The sequence below is a fragment of the Dermacentor albipictus genome, chromosome 3, assembly GCF_038994185.2.
Source record: "Dermacentor albipictus isolate Rhodes 1998 colony chromosome 3, USDA_Dalb.pri_finalv2, whole genome shotgun sequence".
Taxonomy (NCBI): Eukaryota; Metazoa; Arthropoda; class Arachnida; order Ixodida; family Ixodidae; genus Dermacentor; species Dermacentor albipictus.
This window is the reverse complement of record NC_091823.1, coordinates 96,447,118-96,461,706: the sequence shown is the minus strand read 5'-3', so window position 1 is coordinate 96,461,706 and position 14,589 is coordinate 96,447,118. Positions and strand designations below refer to the sequence as shown.

The 14,589-nt window shown below is 45.8% G+C and overlaps 1 protein-coding gene across 2 annotated transcripts in view; it reads left to right on the top strand.

Moving 5' to 3' along the window:
- The window catches only part of LOC135901299 (double-strand-break repair protein rad21 homolog), a 41,358-nt gene extending 26,878 nt beyond the window's left edge, over window positions 1-14,480 (top strand). For both annotated transcript variants that reach the window (XM_065431038.1, XM_065431039.1), the window contains exons 9-12: window positions 1,136-1,294; window positions 3,866-4,225; window positions 7,501-7,656; window positions 8,316-14,480. In XM_065431038.1, coding sequence (XP_065287110.1) covers window positions 1,136-1,294; window positions 3,866-4,225; window positions 7,501-7,656; window positions 8,316-8,438 — 798 coding nt within the window. In that variant the 3' untranslated portion in view covers window positions 8,439-14,480. The remainder of the gene's footprint in view (window positions 1-1,135; window positions 1,295-3,865; window positions 4,226-7,500; window positions 7,657-8,315) is intronic.
- Window positions 14,481-14,589: the final 109 nt, after the last annotated feature.

Sequence of the window (14,589 nt, the reverse complement as noted above, 5' to 3'; positions counted from 1 at the left end):
TTGCGTGATTAAACAAATTGGTGCTTTTACCTACACTAAAAGCATCTCTAACCGATAGTCTACGCAACCTGTAAACTGTAGTGGCTTCAAAAAGTGTTCGAGAGCCCCTTTAAAGGGAACATCAAATTACTATGCCAGCACTGATTACAGCACAGTTCCAGTATATAAAGGTCTGGAAAACGTATATTCTTTGTGATAGCCATTATATGGACTCTCCAGGTGCACTTTTTCGATTGGCGTCGCTGTGGCGTTTCGTATAAAGTCCAAGGGCGATAACGCCGTCGCTATACACCGTATGCTGTATGAGCTAGTGAAAGTGTGCAGGGGAAGCCGACAACCGCGGCTCAATGTGGCACACGCAAGGGCGCAAAGCTGAGAGGAAATGTGCTGTCTTCCACTGAACGAAAGGTCGTTGGGATATGGATTGGATGGGTTGGGGGGGTGGAGCTGTTCTCCGGCAGCAACTGTGTGTTTTGTGGAACACTCACCATGGGGCATGAAGCGGCTCTCTGAAGGCTGTCACGTCAGCTGCTGAGCCGCGTGTTGCACATGCCGAAGAGTCTTTTGTTTTATTCAATTTTCATCACATGCATGGCCGTTTAGCACTTCCATGCGCTGCAAAGCCATCTTCTTATTTCCAAGTTAACAATTGTGCACCTCCTTAGGTGTATATTGCCGTAAATGGCAGTAATTTATGTAATGAAGTAATGGATAGAAAAGAGTAATTTCAGCCCCCCTTTCAACTTCGTTTTTTAACGAGAGGTTCAAGTATATATATATATATATATATATATATATATATATATATATATATATATATATATATATATATATATATATATATATATATATATATATATATTCACAGATATATCTGCCGAGACAGCGACTGACCCAGCAGCAGCCAGGCAGCCACGCGAAACTGAGGAAAGCAGGCAAAGAAAGCTTCGCTTTAACACAGTATTGCAAAGGTACAGCAGAATTATGTGGACTATAAATTGGGTAACTGAAACTCTCTTTGAACACAAAATGAACAGAAAAGGTTATGGTTTTGTTATTTCTTTCTGTTTCCGTATTCACTTGCACGTAGTCACTTGCACAATCCGTGAGAAATGGGTGGTGTTATTCGGTGCAGTTTCCAACGCTCCAGCCGGACCAACTGCAGTCCGAATACCCAGTTCATCCAGCCACGCCTGTGCCAACACCTCAGTCACCTCCGGCAGCCATGATGCCTCCCACAGCCCAGATGGGACCACCTCCGACGCCACAGATGATGCACCCACCCACGCCACAGGTACGTTGCATTATTGTGTGTTAATTGTTGTGCTGAAATTGTGACTAACACCTACTGTGTGTGAACACAGTAGGTGTTATGTCATTATGTCATTATGTCATTATGTCATTGTGGTGACTGAAATAGGTTATACAGTTGAACCCACTTATAACCACATTCAAGTGCCATGAAAATTCCATTGTTATAACCGAGTTGCACGAAAAAAAGCAATATAGGGGGATGGCAGAGCTGTTGTGAGAAAACTATAATGGCAGGGAGACCAGTGCCTCTCCCCACCACTTTCCTCAATTCGGCAGCTGATTGGGTTGACTCATGTAACTTTGTTTCCTGTGTGCTCCGATCGCAAGTGACAAGCCGAGGCTGCCTGTGCTCAAGAATTGCTCTGCTATAACAACTGCAAGAGGGGGGCCATGGGTGGCAGGTGACATGCGAGCTTCGCCGGGAAGCACTTTCGTGGCTCTAAAAGGAGCCTTTTAAGAAATCTGAGAAGGTTGCTGCAGCAGCCTCTGAGGTTGAAAAATTGAGAAGAAACACTGGGGCGAGATCACCGCAAGCATCTTCCCAAATACTTCTCACTGGCTTGCACTAGAAAACCCCACGTCCATCAGCCTTGCTTGCTTTACACGAAGCTTGCTGACATCCACCCCCAAGGCATCCACATGCTCCACGTAGTGCAGCAAAAGGTCTCTTGTGAAAACAAAGCCCCTCAGGGACTAAATCATCTGCAGGGCCTCCAGCAAGGACGATGTTCAGCCAGCCTACCCTACGATGTCATTGCTGCCATAGGCGCTGTCACTGTCGTCGTTGCTATCGGATGCAAGCACGTTTGTGACGATCACCTCATTGGTTAAAACTTCTGATGTTTCTAATGTGTTGTCCGCATGTAGAAACTCTTAGAGTCCTGAAGTATCCTCATCGACCGCAGCATCAAAGTTCAGGCATCATTTTGGCAATGGGAGATTCGCAGGATTCACATAAGTCACTGCTGCCTCGGAGAAAGCATGCTTTCCTAAAGCAGTTCTGCACTACACAAACACTTACTTCGGACCACGCACCAAAGGTAACCTGCACGGCCATCAATAGATTGATCTTCAAGTCTGGTTGCTCCCTGCTTGTCCGTGTGGCCATGTCCATCAAGACAACTAGCTTGTTCAGGATGTGCCGAAGATACATGACCTTAAAATTTGCGATCACGGTGGCATCCATGGGCGACAAGCCTGCCGTCATGTTAGGTGGCAGGGAAAAAACTACTTCCACGCTTGAGAGCTTAGGCAGGGATTGGTGGACATTACAATTATCTAGGATGAGCGCCACCTTCCTCTTAGTTTGCTTGGTACGTTGATCAAACTCTGCAAGAGTCACTCACAAAAAAGTTCTTGCATCATCCGTGCCCTGCGCGTGTGACGATCTTACTGGTATCCTGGCAGCATTGTGGAAGCAGCGGGGACATTTTGATTTCCCAATGACAAATGCGGGGCACTTGTCGCTCCTGTCCGTGTTGGAGCACAATAGCTTAGTGACGCACAGCTGGCTGTTTTTGCCGCCCTTATGTGTCTCCTCTTTGAGTGCATGCGTCTTGGACGGCAACATTTGGAAGAAGAGTCCTGTCTTGTCGCCATTATATACGTCAGTGTAAACATAGTTGTTTAGGTTGCAGGGCAGCGTTTCGTCCACTCACTTCTGCTTCGCCTCCACGTCAAATGAAGCTCCCTCGCCAGTGATGGCTTTGTAAACAATGCCATGCCTCTCTTTGAAGCGCTGTACCCTGCTGCCACCTGGCTGGAAGTCCACATTGTTGATGAGTAGGGCAAACTGCTTTACCTTTGTGGCCAGAATTGACCCACTGATAGGCAAGTTCATGGCATGGGCACTGAGCAACCACTCGTAGAGGGACTCTTCCACCTCCTTGTAGGTGCTTTGTCGAACTTTTCTGCCAAGCGGTTGATTGTCTACACTGTTGGTTGCGATAGTCAATACCTCTGCACGCGAAATCACACACTTCTTAACCGTCTTTGTAGTCTTTCATGATACTGCACTTTGTTTCCAAATCTGCAGCAGTGTGCTTTTTTTTCGCCGACAACGTCGTGCATTGTCGATGATCAGCGGGTGGATCGGCCATCTTCCGTTTCGGCGGCGAGTCAAGCAAGGCGCAGAAGCCACGTGCTTAGGGACGACTTTGATGCAACCAACAAAGGCGAGCACGAGCTACCTAATTCGTTGGCAGAACTGCACACAGTGAGAGGCCATCGATCAATCCGGGAGCAGCACTGTCAGCACAGTTGGCGCGGTCCATTCGTGTTCCAGAGTGTGGCGCTGCATAAAGCTATGGGCACAGCCAATTCGTGTTCATAGGGCTAGAAATGTGAAGGGAGAGAGGTGTGCGAGTCTGGCGATGCGGAGAAGGCTGGAAAACAGGTTCTATTGTATGACTACGCGGCGGCCGTTGGGGCAGCTGCCGAGGGCGGAGCGGCTCGAATGTTTTTTTCTTCTCAAGGATTTTGCATTCTATTACCTAAGTAAGTACGAAGTACGAATTAACAAGTTCTTACTGTATTTTTCCCGCTATTCCAGATGCAGCATCAACAGGAGGAGACTCCGAGTATGGAACCCTTGGCGCCACCATCCGAGTTTGACGCCCTGGTGGCCTCGGGTCCAGCGCTGCATGCCTTTGGGGGACCCATGGAGTCATCATCAGCTGAGCAGCATCATTTAGAGGAGCCAGAGCCCGAGTCAGAGCCACAGATGGAGCCACATGCGTCAACGGAAGACCAGCAGCAACAGCAGCAACAGCAGCAGGAGCAGGAGCAGCAGGACCGGTTGACGGAGCAGCAGCAGCAGCAGGACCAGTTGACGGAGCAGCAGCAGCAGGACCAGTTGGCCCAGCTGGACGATGACGATGAGGACTATGGGCCTCCCGCGTCTGTCGGACCAGTGAGTACAGTGCGGGGACATGATTTGCGACGAGTCACTTTTGTGTGCAGTCACTTTCTGGGTGACTTTCAGTGTGCACTGATCGGTTAAATCAGTGAAGGCAGATGTGATGAAACGGATGACACACTGCTCATCAGCATAGCCCGAGATGCTTCAGTATGCTGAAATGAAAGTAATCCGCAAGCGCTATCGTTCCATAATATGGCCACGATCTGGTTACTGGGTGAGCATCCTATTGCAACAATATTGTTGCAGCGGTAGGCTGTGGTATTAGTCAGTCATCATGGACAATACTGTGCAGCTTTGTTCTGCTGTACTGGTAAGAATGCGCACTGTACTGGTAAGAATGCGCCTTCTTTCTGCTGATTTAGTGCAATTGTGGCAGAATATGCCACATTTACAGCGGGTGTATTTCAGTCTTGTTGCTTTTGTTTCACCAGCAAGGCATGTGCTCCTGCAATCCATAGACAGTCGTGAAGGATACAGTGAAGTCTCGATAACTTAATCTTGGTTTATTTGAAAATTCAATCATTTCATAAATTTTTTGCAGTCCTGTAAGATTCGATGCGAATAAGACCGGATGATTCGTCATTTCCAGTTGTGCTTTTCCGTTTCTGGTTTTTCCCTAGCAACACGTGTTGTCGCCCTTTCTCCACTGATGGGGGGGTATTCTGCAAGTATCCACCTAGTGGACAGGTCCACTTCGTCTGCTGCTAAAGCGTGGATTGGCAGGGAGCGCTTGTCTCCTGTTGCGCACCCTAGCCCAACCAATCAGAACTTCAGCAGCAGACGAAATGGACATGTCCACTAGGTGTACATTTACAGAATGCCCGCTCTAGTGTGTTGTGTGCGCACAATTCATGGTATGATTGCTATGCTTCCAGGCAACATGAAAAATCTTGGCCACATCCATGTTTCCGCTAATGTACAAAGATCGTGACGAGAGTGACGGACTAGACCGACTAGGCTTTGCCAACTAGAACGTAGAAGTAGATGTGTACACATTGTCTGGCAGCATGTAAGATGAAGTTACTGACATAGTAGGCAGTGGTGGAGACATCCTAGTCCACTTGATCACGCGCTTTAGCGATAATCATTGTATCGATAATGTCATCTGCAGCTTTGTTGAGCGTAGTGGTGGCGACTGTGAGATTGCTGCGCATAGGTAGCATGCTGGAGATTACAGTGAACTACCCTACCAAGCAATCCTGCATGGATTGCTTCAAGCAGTCCCGCCTCACGCATGATAAACGTTGCATATTTGTGTCACACAGTTCTGCCCTTATTTTTCTGAATTTTTAAATTCTTTTCGGGTAATTACAAAATCTGCTTAACTTGATTTTTCTTGCGGTCTGGCAGACTTCGAATTAGCGAGGTTTCACTGTGTGTTCTAGAACTGCAAAATGTTGTCCGGCATCATTCTCGCAACTTCTCCATTGGTCAACATCATGACATGTGGGCATTGCTTGCTCTTGGCCAGCTATTATTACATTACAACTGCTGCAGTGGGAACAAGTTTTTTACCTGTAGTTGGAGTTATCTGGTAGCAGAGGTATTTGAATTAAACTTTAGAGTAATAGGCTTTGACGGTCTCTCAACTGGCTTAGATTTGTCGAGCCTCTGCAATAGCAGTGTCCAGTTGTTGCAAGTTGCACACTAGACACTGCTGTATGCAATGCTGTAATGTTGCACAAGTTTTCTTAAGTGCAGTGGTACTGCCATGGAATTGTGCTCCAATGCAATCACATTTGTCTTAATCTGATGTGCAGTACAACCTCGATAATTTGAAATTTTTAAATCCAAATTGACGAATAGTTTGAACTTGTCTGTTGGTTCTGGAAAAGTGCTATACATTAAAATATAGGAAAGCTTCTGCAAATCCGAACTCTAAAAACCACGCAACAGTTACGTGAAAAAAAAAAAAAAAATTCTCGTTCCCACGGACCGTTTTTCAGACAAACCCGAGCAAGAGACGAAGGTTTGATGTGTCGCTAGCTACCGCAATGTTGGGTGCCATAAAAAATGACAAGAGGTGTGGAAGGTGGGATCAAATTGGAAGAAGCAGACTGGCCTGTGCTCTCCTTTCCCATCTGGCTTATAAGTAGCAGGAAGGAGTCCTCAGTGTGCATTATCACATTACGCCATGCTCTCCAGACGCCCCCTCGGCTCCTTCTTGAAGTGTGCACTCGATCACGTTACTGCACACCATGTGCTCACCCAAGCCCCTTCCTAGCACGCCCTCGGTCAGGTCACCACAACATTGAGCACGTGGGAAGATGGTGCGCACCAAGCCACCATCCTTCTTGACTCACCCTTGCATGTTTTTCTTTGCATCCACAGCAAACGGCATGCCGGGCGTACTGTAGCAGCTGTCTTCAGACGTACGCACTGTAAGCTGCATTTCCCAAGCCGATACTATGTCGTGACATCCCGACACAGTATGTGGTCACGTGGGACTGGACGTCGTAACATCCAGTCCCACGTACTGTGTTGTGACGAGTGCGGTACTGTGCCGTGACAGCACAAATCAGAATCTTGGAAACAAAACTGAAACTGGCTGCAGAAAACCTATTAGTATAATAAATTATTATTGGTACTTTGAGGTTTGTCAAATGGCTTTTTTTTGTGAGAATTTAGAAGTATTGGACTCATTTAATGCAAGAAATCAATATAGTAAAAATATTCTGTCCATATCTTCTTAATGTGGCTGCCATGTGTGAGGGTTAAATGTGAGCCTCATTGCCAATGATGGTTCATTTCCCAATCCATTCCTTTTGCTGTTGATCACTTGCTCTAATGGCGGTGTGGCACGCTCATTTTCAAGATTGGCCCATTCTGCCTGATTGATAAAAAATGCAGAATTGGAGGAACTAACAAAATTTGTTGCTGCGCTAGTAAATGAATACTGGTAAGCGCAGTTTTCAAGACTGGACAAGAGAAAACACCGGCGCACAGGACAAGTGCTTGTCCCGTGTTTTCTCTTGTCCCGCCTTGAAACTGCGCTTACCAGTATTCATTTATTGGACTTGTTACTATACGGTCACTCACTGGTTTGTCTGGTCGGTGCACCCATTTATTCCACTGCCATGTTGAGTAACAGCATCAACACGTTCTATGCATTAAGCAATCTGATTTATTTCCACTAAGAAACACAATGTTAAATTAGGGGGCTGTTGGCATCTTGCTGGCATCAGTGCAGGTTGTGCCGTCCAGCCCTTGCTGTGCTTGTCAAGATATCCTAAGGTTGACATGTCTGGCTCCCCCTTTTCTTGCAGGCCGAGGAGCAGCTGGCTGACGAGACGTACGAACAGTTTGAGGAGCGGATACTGAACAAGCGCACAGTACACATGCTGCACATGATCCGGACACCCCTCGAAGCGGGCCGCCAAGTGCGCTTCAGTGACATTGCACGAGGCAGCAATCGCAAACAGGTAAGTGGGAGCCGCCACCTTAAGTTTTGCCACCCCATGGGCCGCGCCTGGGAGATGCACGCATTGGCCAGATGTGTACAAGCAGGTGCATTAGAAGTATGGTTGTACCCTGTTAACCTAAAATTGGCTTATTCAGACTCATTCTCTGTTCCCATTACAGAAGCACATAAGTCATAGGGTGGGGGGGAAACAACTGCAATACGGACACACAGAGACCTGTGATTATTAATGTTGTTGCTTTCCAAATCATTGATCTTTTGTTTACTTAAAGTGCATATTTAAACTTGCTTTGTAGCCTTGTAATGAAATGTACTCCTGGCCATGTGTGATATGCAAGGTATGCCCAAAAGTGCTACTGTTAAAACTTGTCATTCACAGAAAAACTGTTGACGCTGTATGACTGGGTAATGGCAGAAGCTGTTTGTTGTCTTGGCACTCGCATACTAAATGAATCCTCTCCTTTTCTTCATTATTGTATAATTTCTTCATCATTTCTGAGAGTTCCTCTTGTGCAAAAGAAGCTGTGTAGTTTTGAGCGCCAATGGAGCCTGGGATGGGATTGTAGATCGTGAGGCTATTGGATGCTGTAGTACATTCCTGTTGTTTTCGCACGTTCAGGATGCTGAATTGGAGCCGCTGTGCCTGCATTATTGTTGCAGGTTGCGCAGAAGTTCTACACCTTCCTGGTGCTGAAGAAGCAGCAGGCTGTCGAGCTTCGGCAAGAGAGCGCCTTCGCCGAGCTCTACATCGAAAAAGGACCCAAGTTTGAGCAGTCGCTCTAGCCCACCTCCACGACCATCTCTTCTCACTCCCTTCCCCTCGGCCATCGAGGCAGCACCTCCTCCTCTCCCATGGACACCACTGTTATCACCGTTGCACCCTTTTTGTAAACGAGCACGCACGGACACACAGACTCTGCCTTGTGCAAGACGCTCCACCCTCATTCGCCTCGTTCGCGGTTCTCAAGTAGCTGCCACCGCTCGCGACCCCCAACAAGTCACCGCCGTCATGTGCGCGAAACGACGCCAGTGCAACCCCCGATGTGGACTCCTCCTCCCGCCGTCTCCAGCCCCCTCGGGGAGGAAAAACGCACCGAGAATTCGCGCACGGTCTGCTGCAGTGTCCCGGAGTGCGCGTGCAAGCTTTGGTTTAGACCCAGAGCTCTTGACTCGGCCCTCCTTCAAGGTCGACGATGGCTGTCGGCACTGTGAGAGCACGCGCGACATGCAACCTGGCAGAAACAAACAAACACCCAGGCGGGAAACTTTTGGTTGGTGCACGTGTCTTTTCCTTCCTTCTTTTCATCTCGTCTCCATCTTTGCCACCGCTAAAATTTTTTACTTGCCGAACTTTCGCGCTCGTTTTGCTAAATGATGCGAGTGGGGATGAAAAAAGAAAGAGAGAGAGAGGGCCTGTAACAGATAACCTGTGGTTTGTGTGAAAAAATGCCTGCCACCTGCTTTCTGCTGTGAGGGAAAAGTTGGAATTTACGGAGTCCACCATTTTTTTCAGTGGTGTTGGTTCTTGGACTCTCGACTATGGCATTGCGTTATTGTGGGAGAAGTAAGATTGGGTTTGCCCTTTCCACCTTCCTTTGCCTCACAACAGTGCAAGCGTGTCATTGTCTGAGTGCTCATATCTGGTAATTGGCGTTCACTGCAACCTCTCTTGCTAACGTCTAAAAATGCAGCCTTTGCTAGTGGACACCGGTGTGTGCATTTAGAAAATCTTTGAACAGACGACTCGTTGAAGAAAAGAAAGTAAAATTTTCTGTGATTGCATGCCGCACGGCTTTTGCTTGCTCGAGGCTTTGAGAAATAATGTCAGGCTTGTGTGGCGTTCTGGCGCGCACGGCAGGGTTCATGGGAAGAAAAAAAAAAACGAAAATGAATGTGGGGCCACTTGTCAATCAAAGCATGTCTGCTTCCCCATCTTTCTGCACCAGGCCTATCCACCAGATCGTTGCTTGTCTATACCTTCACTTTTTTGCTGTACATAACTTGCAAATTCTTAATTGGGGAGTGTAGGGTCTTCTTTTGGAAGGTCAGACATTTGCATCAACCTTTTTGTTTGTTTCATAGTGCTTGGTTCATGCTGTTGCACATGCCTGTTTTTATTATTATTTTTTTTTGCAAGTCGTTGCTGCTTCATCGTGAAATTTGTATTCTGTCCTGCCTTGGCTATGACCTGCTGCAAGGCGGACGGCTTGATTTTCAAACCTTCTCACGCGGCCAGTGTGCCCTCTGTTGTCCTGTGCCTATTTTGTACAGTCTGCATTTGGGAGAGTAGATTTTTGGGCTAGTCATAGCGCTGGATTGACATGAACAAGACGACGAGAGGAGCGCATGTCCTGTCGTCTTTATTGTTCGTGTCGATCCAGCGCTATGATTTCACTTGCTGCATTTGGGGTTTTGTTAGCCACTTTCAGTGATTGGGCAGTACAGACGTGCTGTACATCTTAGCTTGACAGCTTATCACTAATATGCCATGCCCGCTTGCAGTTACCATAGCTGCCATTGGCTAGCCAGCCTTGCTGCTTGCAATGTAGGTTTCAATGCACGAGTTATACTGGGGGAAAAAAAAATAAGATACAGAGAAAGGGTAATAAAAAAGCTTGTGTAGTGCAACCTTAACTTTGACATGAAAAACCAAGCAATACAATCCTCATTAAAGCGTGCCTGTTAATTAGCACCGTGATTGAACCTCGCATCAGCAGTACTGATTAGCTTGAGCGCCCATACAGGCTGGCTGATGACTGGGATGGTAGACATAACAGTAAGCGGTAGTGCTGTGCTAAAACAGTTCATTATCAGTGGTGGTCCAGATGGGTCAGTGCGATGGATTCCCATCTGCCCAAGCCAAACAACTATGGCTCGTGTGTGGCCTTTTTTTTTTTTTTGGCACAACAAAAGTGCACAAATGTTGTCAGATTATCACCTTTGCTTTCTTCCCAGCTCATAATTCTGGGAGCTTTATCTAGCTTTCTGGGTTCACTTAAGGTTTATGTTTAGTAAACATTTATTGTATGTCAACTGGGCCCAAAGGGATGATCTGCATTGCAGTTTGAGTAAGCCATAGTGTGTGAGAACACTGACAGCCTGTTAAAGCAGACTTCGAATAACTTTTGTGGCTGCAAGTTATGTTTTCGGACATTTTCTTTTTTTTCATACCTTGTGTTCATATTTTGCTGTCTGAAAGCTATGCCAAATTCTGCTGTTGCATCTCCGGGAATGCTGATAGATGTGAAACTGTTGCATTCAAGGTGCATTCTTTTCTTTGTGAGGAATTGTACCTCACAGTGTATTAGAGCCTTTGGACCATCACTGACGTGCAACTAATCTGTCATTAGCTACAACTTGTCTGCTGTCAGCATTCTGTTTTGTGTGTCCACTGCCGACATTTTACTTGTGTGTGCTTGCAGAGCATATCATTTTTACCATTCTATTTGTTTGAATTTTTCTAAGGCACTAGGATCGTTCTCAGTGAAGTAGGTCTAACTATTTGACCTGGAAATGGTGAAAAGTTCTAATTGTTTAGGGCAACTTTTGTTTTTGCGAAGAGTTTTGCAGCAAGCAGCTGTTTTAAATCAAAATGAAAATGTTTTTGCACCAGCTTTAAAAGTGCTTCGCTAGGGCACCCCCATCAACAAAGCAACTATATTTGGTCTAGTCGCACACATGCATTGTTTATCTCTTTATATGCATACACACTTTTGTTTCATGTTTTGGTGTAAGAAGTCAACAGAAATGGTGGCCCGTGTCAAGGGTGCCGAATTGTGTCTTGCGTTTGGCTTTTTGAGGATTCTTTTGCACGAGACTATGCAAGCCGAATGTAAACTACATCTTTTCCATTGTAACTTCAGCACCGCTAGGGTAAGCTCTCGCATCGTTCCCATGACTCGCCCCCCTGACCTTGCAGAAGCGCAAGGATTCTCATAATCATGCGGCATATGGAAATTGGGAGAAGCTGCGAAGGGTTCTTCGTTGTGCTTTGCACAGGTCTGCATCATCTTTAAAACCTTGTGTCGGGGTACTTTGTACGCCCATGCTTTTTCACCCATGCCTCTTGTATATTGCAAGCATCTACTACGCATGTATATTTGCAGGTTGATAATGCAAGGATGTTATTGTCTTTACTCACGTGACACCTCATTGTGCAGAGCTTGCCAGGATAAACTGTTAAGGTGTGAATGTAGTGAGTGAGGGTGGTAGATTCTCGAAAGCATTTGAGAAGGCATGTCTTTGCAGGGTATTGTGCGATGGCGCTGTTGGCCGTGTAGTGTGTGATACTTGATTGAGTGTAGGTTGCCTCTGTTTACGAATCATTCTCTTGAAGAGGCATAGGACCTTCAGTTGTGTTGGAGATGCTTCTAATAACTTTTGTTCGTTAAACAAATTGTATGAGACATCAGAATCTCTTCTTAAACTAGAGGTGAAAGAGAGCAAGCAGGCATCTCCAGCAGCGCCCACCGAGTATCCAAAATGTCATCTTTGTCCGTTGAGAGCTTACTGGAATGTTTATCGCTAGTGCAAGCTGCATCGAACCATTGGCTCAGTGTATCCGTGGTTCTGATTTAATTGAATCGAGTGCTGCTGACTGAAGTGATGTCATCAGCAAGACATTGTATTGGAGCTGAAATGGGGAGCACCACCATTGCAATTGTTCGCAGCGGACAGACTTGTCTATGACTGTTGAAAAGCGTTGATTTTTTTTTTATTGCACGCTTTGTAATCATGCGCATCTTGCCACTGTAACACCGTCATTTGTCCTGGTGGGGGCATTGCGACAACTGTGGTTTTATTGTAGCCTTCTCTCGTGTTGTTTACGATTAGTGGCACGATTTACTTTCGGGTGTGTGTCTTTCGAACGAGCACCAGTGTGTGGTCAGCCTGTGCTGATCTGATCTGACGGGTTACACTTGTGATGTACAGTATCGAGATCATAGTTGTAAGAAGGCCGTATATGGCGTGTGCGTCTGGATTTTCATTGAGCGTTGTACCTCACTTTGGTGAGGTCATTTCAAAGCCTCCTCCACTGTTGCAAACTTCTATTCCTGAGCAACTGTGCTCTTTTTTGTAATTGCATGGGCGATTCAGTGGAGTATGGACCTGTCAGGTTTAGGGTTTGCTTATCGTTTTTTTTTTTTTAAGGAGGAACTGTTGAAACCATTTTTCTTGTAGTGCTGATGTGCTCAGAGATTGAACACTGCATCGATTGAAACCTTTTTTCATATGACAGCATGTTGAGTATAAACATTCTAGAGGAAGCAGGAGAGATCATTTCAATGTGGTTGATGCATTTGTAGACTGACGCAAGTTACCAGTGCAATGTCTACAATTTCCAATGGTAAGCTTAAAAAAGTTTCCTGTTGTTGCCATATGTGTTGCAGTCAATCCTTCATGTCAGGCTCTTCCATTTGCATTAGAACATGTAAGTTAGGGTGCCTAGATGCGAAGGCTTTCCTCACTTTACTTTGGAGTATGGAGCAATGATAAATTGCACGCTGCAGACAACGGAACTTTCGTGCGACGTTGATGCAGCCAAAATTTGCAAAGGGAAAGAGACACGACTAATGGCTAAGGGATTGCAGGTATAAAATACTAATGATAGCTACCAAAATGGCTTAGTGGTAGCAGAAATCTGGTTTTCACTGCAGTGTGCATGTTTGTGTTTGCTGGCAGATTCTTTTACTCTGTTGTCAAACCACTACAGGCCATTGAACAAGAGCGGACTGATAATGGGTACAAGTGTGTGTGGGGGTGTGTGGTTGGACAAACCTGTAAACTGTTCAGGACGAAATGATGCAAAAATATGTTTTTCTCATGAGCAACTGTTTCTAGTTGGAAAACATCAGTTCTCAATTTTTTATAAAATTATTTTAAGCTGTAGCACAAGATGTGCGTGGTGCTTTGTTCTTCAGTTCATTAGTTGTGCGACACTGTGAGCGTATTGTTGCGTCTGCTCCCCAAGAAGTGCTTCGTTCTTCAGTTCGTTTAGTTGTGTGATGCCGTGAAAGTATTGTCATCTATGCTCCCCAAGAAGGAGGGTGTTTTTGTCGCCCTGCGGAGCACTTCACTTGTGGTGAAACATTCTCGGTACTCTGTAGATGTGTGCTTGCTTCTGTATTGTTTCATATTTTTTTTTTTAAATCAAAATGATGTTATGCTTCTGTGTTAACATGTCGCCAGAACTGTGGAGAGTAGGCGGACCTTGATGTGTTGAGGCTCGAGGCAGCGAGAAGGGAAGTTTTATCGTTGAGGCATACAGGTGAGAGGGTCATTTCCAGACAGACCAGGCACTCTTCGTTACTCATCGTGGCAGCGGTCATTGGCTGTCATTTGTACATTTGAGAAAGTGGCGGCACGGTTTATGTGTGCTTGCCACCTCTGTCATGATTGAAGGCAGGATGAGTCCAGTGTAAATAATTCATAAAAAGCACACACACCAGATATCAAGAAGGGTTTGGTCACGGCGACGTGCAACTCTCAGCAGCCAACTCTTATTGTGATGAGTCTGATTGTTAGGACAAGCTTACTTCTGAGAGGTGGGTTTAAGAAAAAAATTTATAGAAAAAAGATGGTGCTTGTGCTGTTACATTACAGTACCCACGCTCTTCCCGCAGCCGAGACTTGCACGTTGCCCCTCCCCAAAAATGTACATGCGCCTTTCTTTTTGTTGTTGAAAAGCATAGTTGTGTTGCCAACTTCAGCGAAAAAAGTCCTTGCATTCATTGTCTAAAAGAAAACAAATCAGATTAGTGTAATCTTATTGTTTTCTTTTTTTTGTATGAAATAAAGAAATATATTGTGAATATGCCATCCACACTTTTGGTACCGGTTGTGCTTTATTTGTGAGGTCTGTTGTCAGATTACAACATTGATCACACTAGGGTAAATGTCTGTTTTCATGAGGAAGTGAGTCGTATTGCGAGTA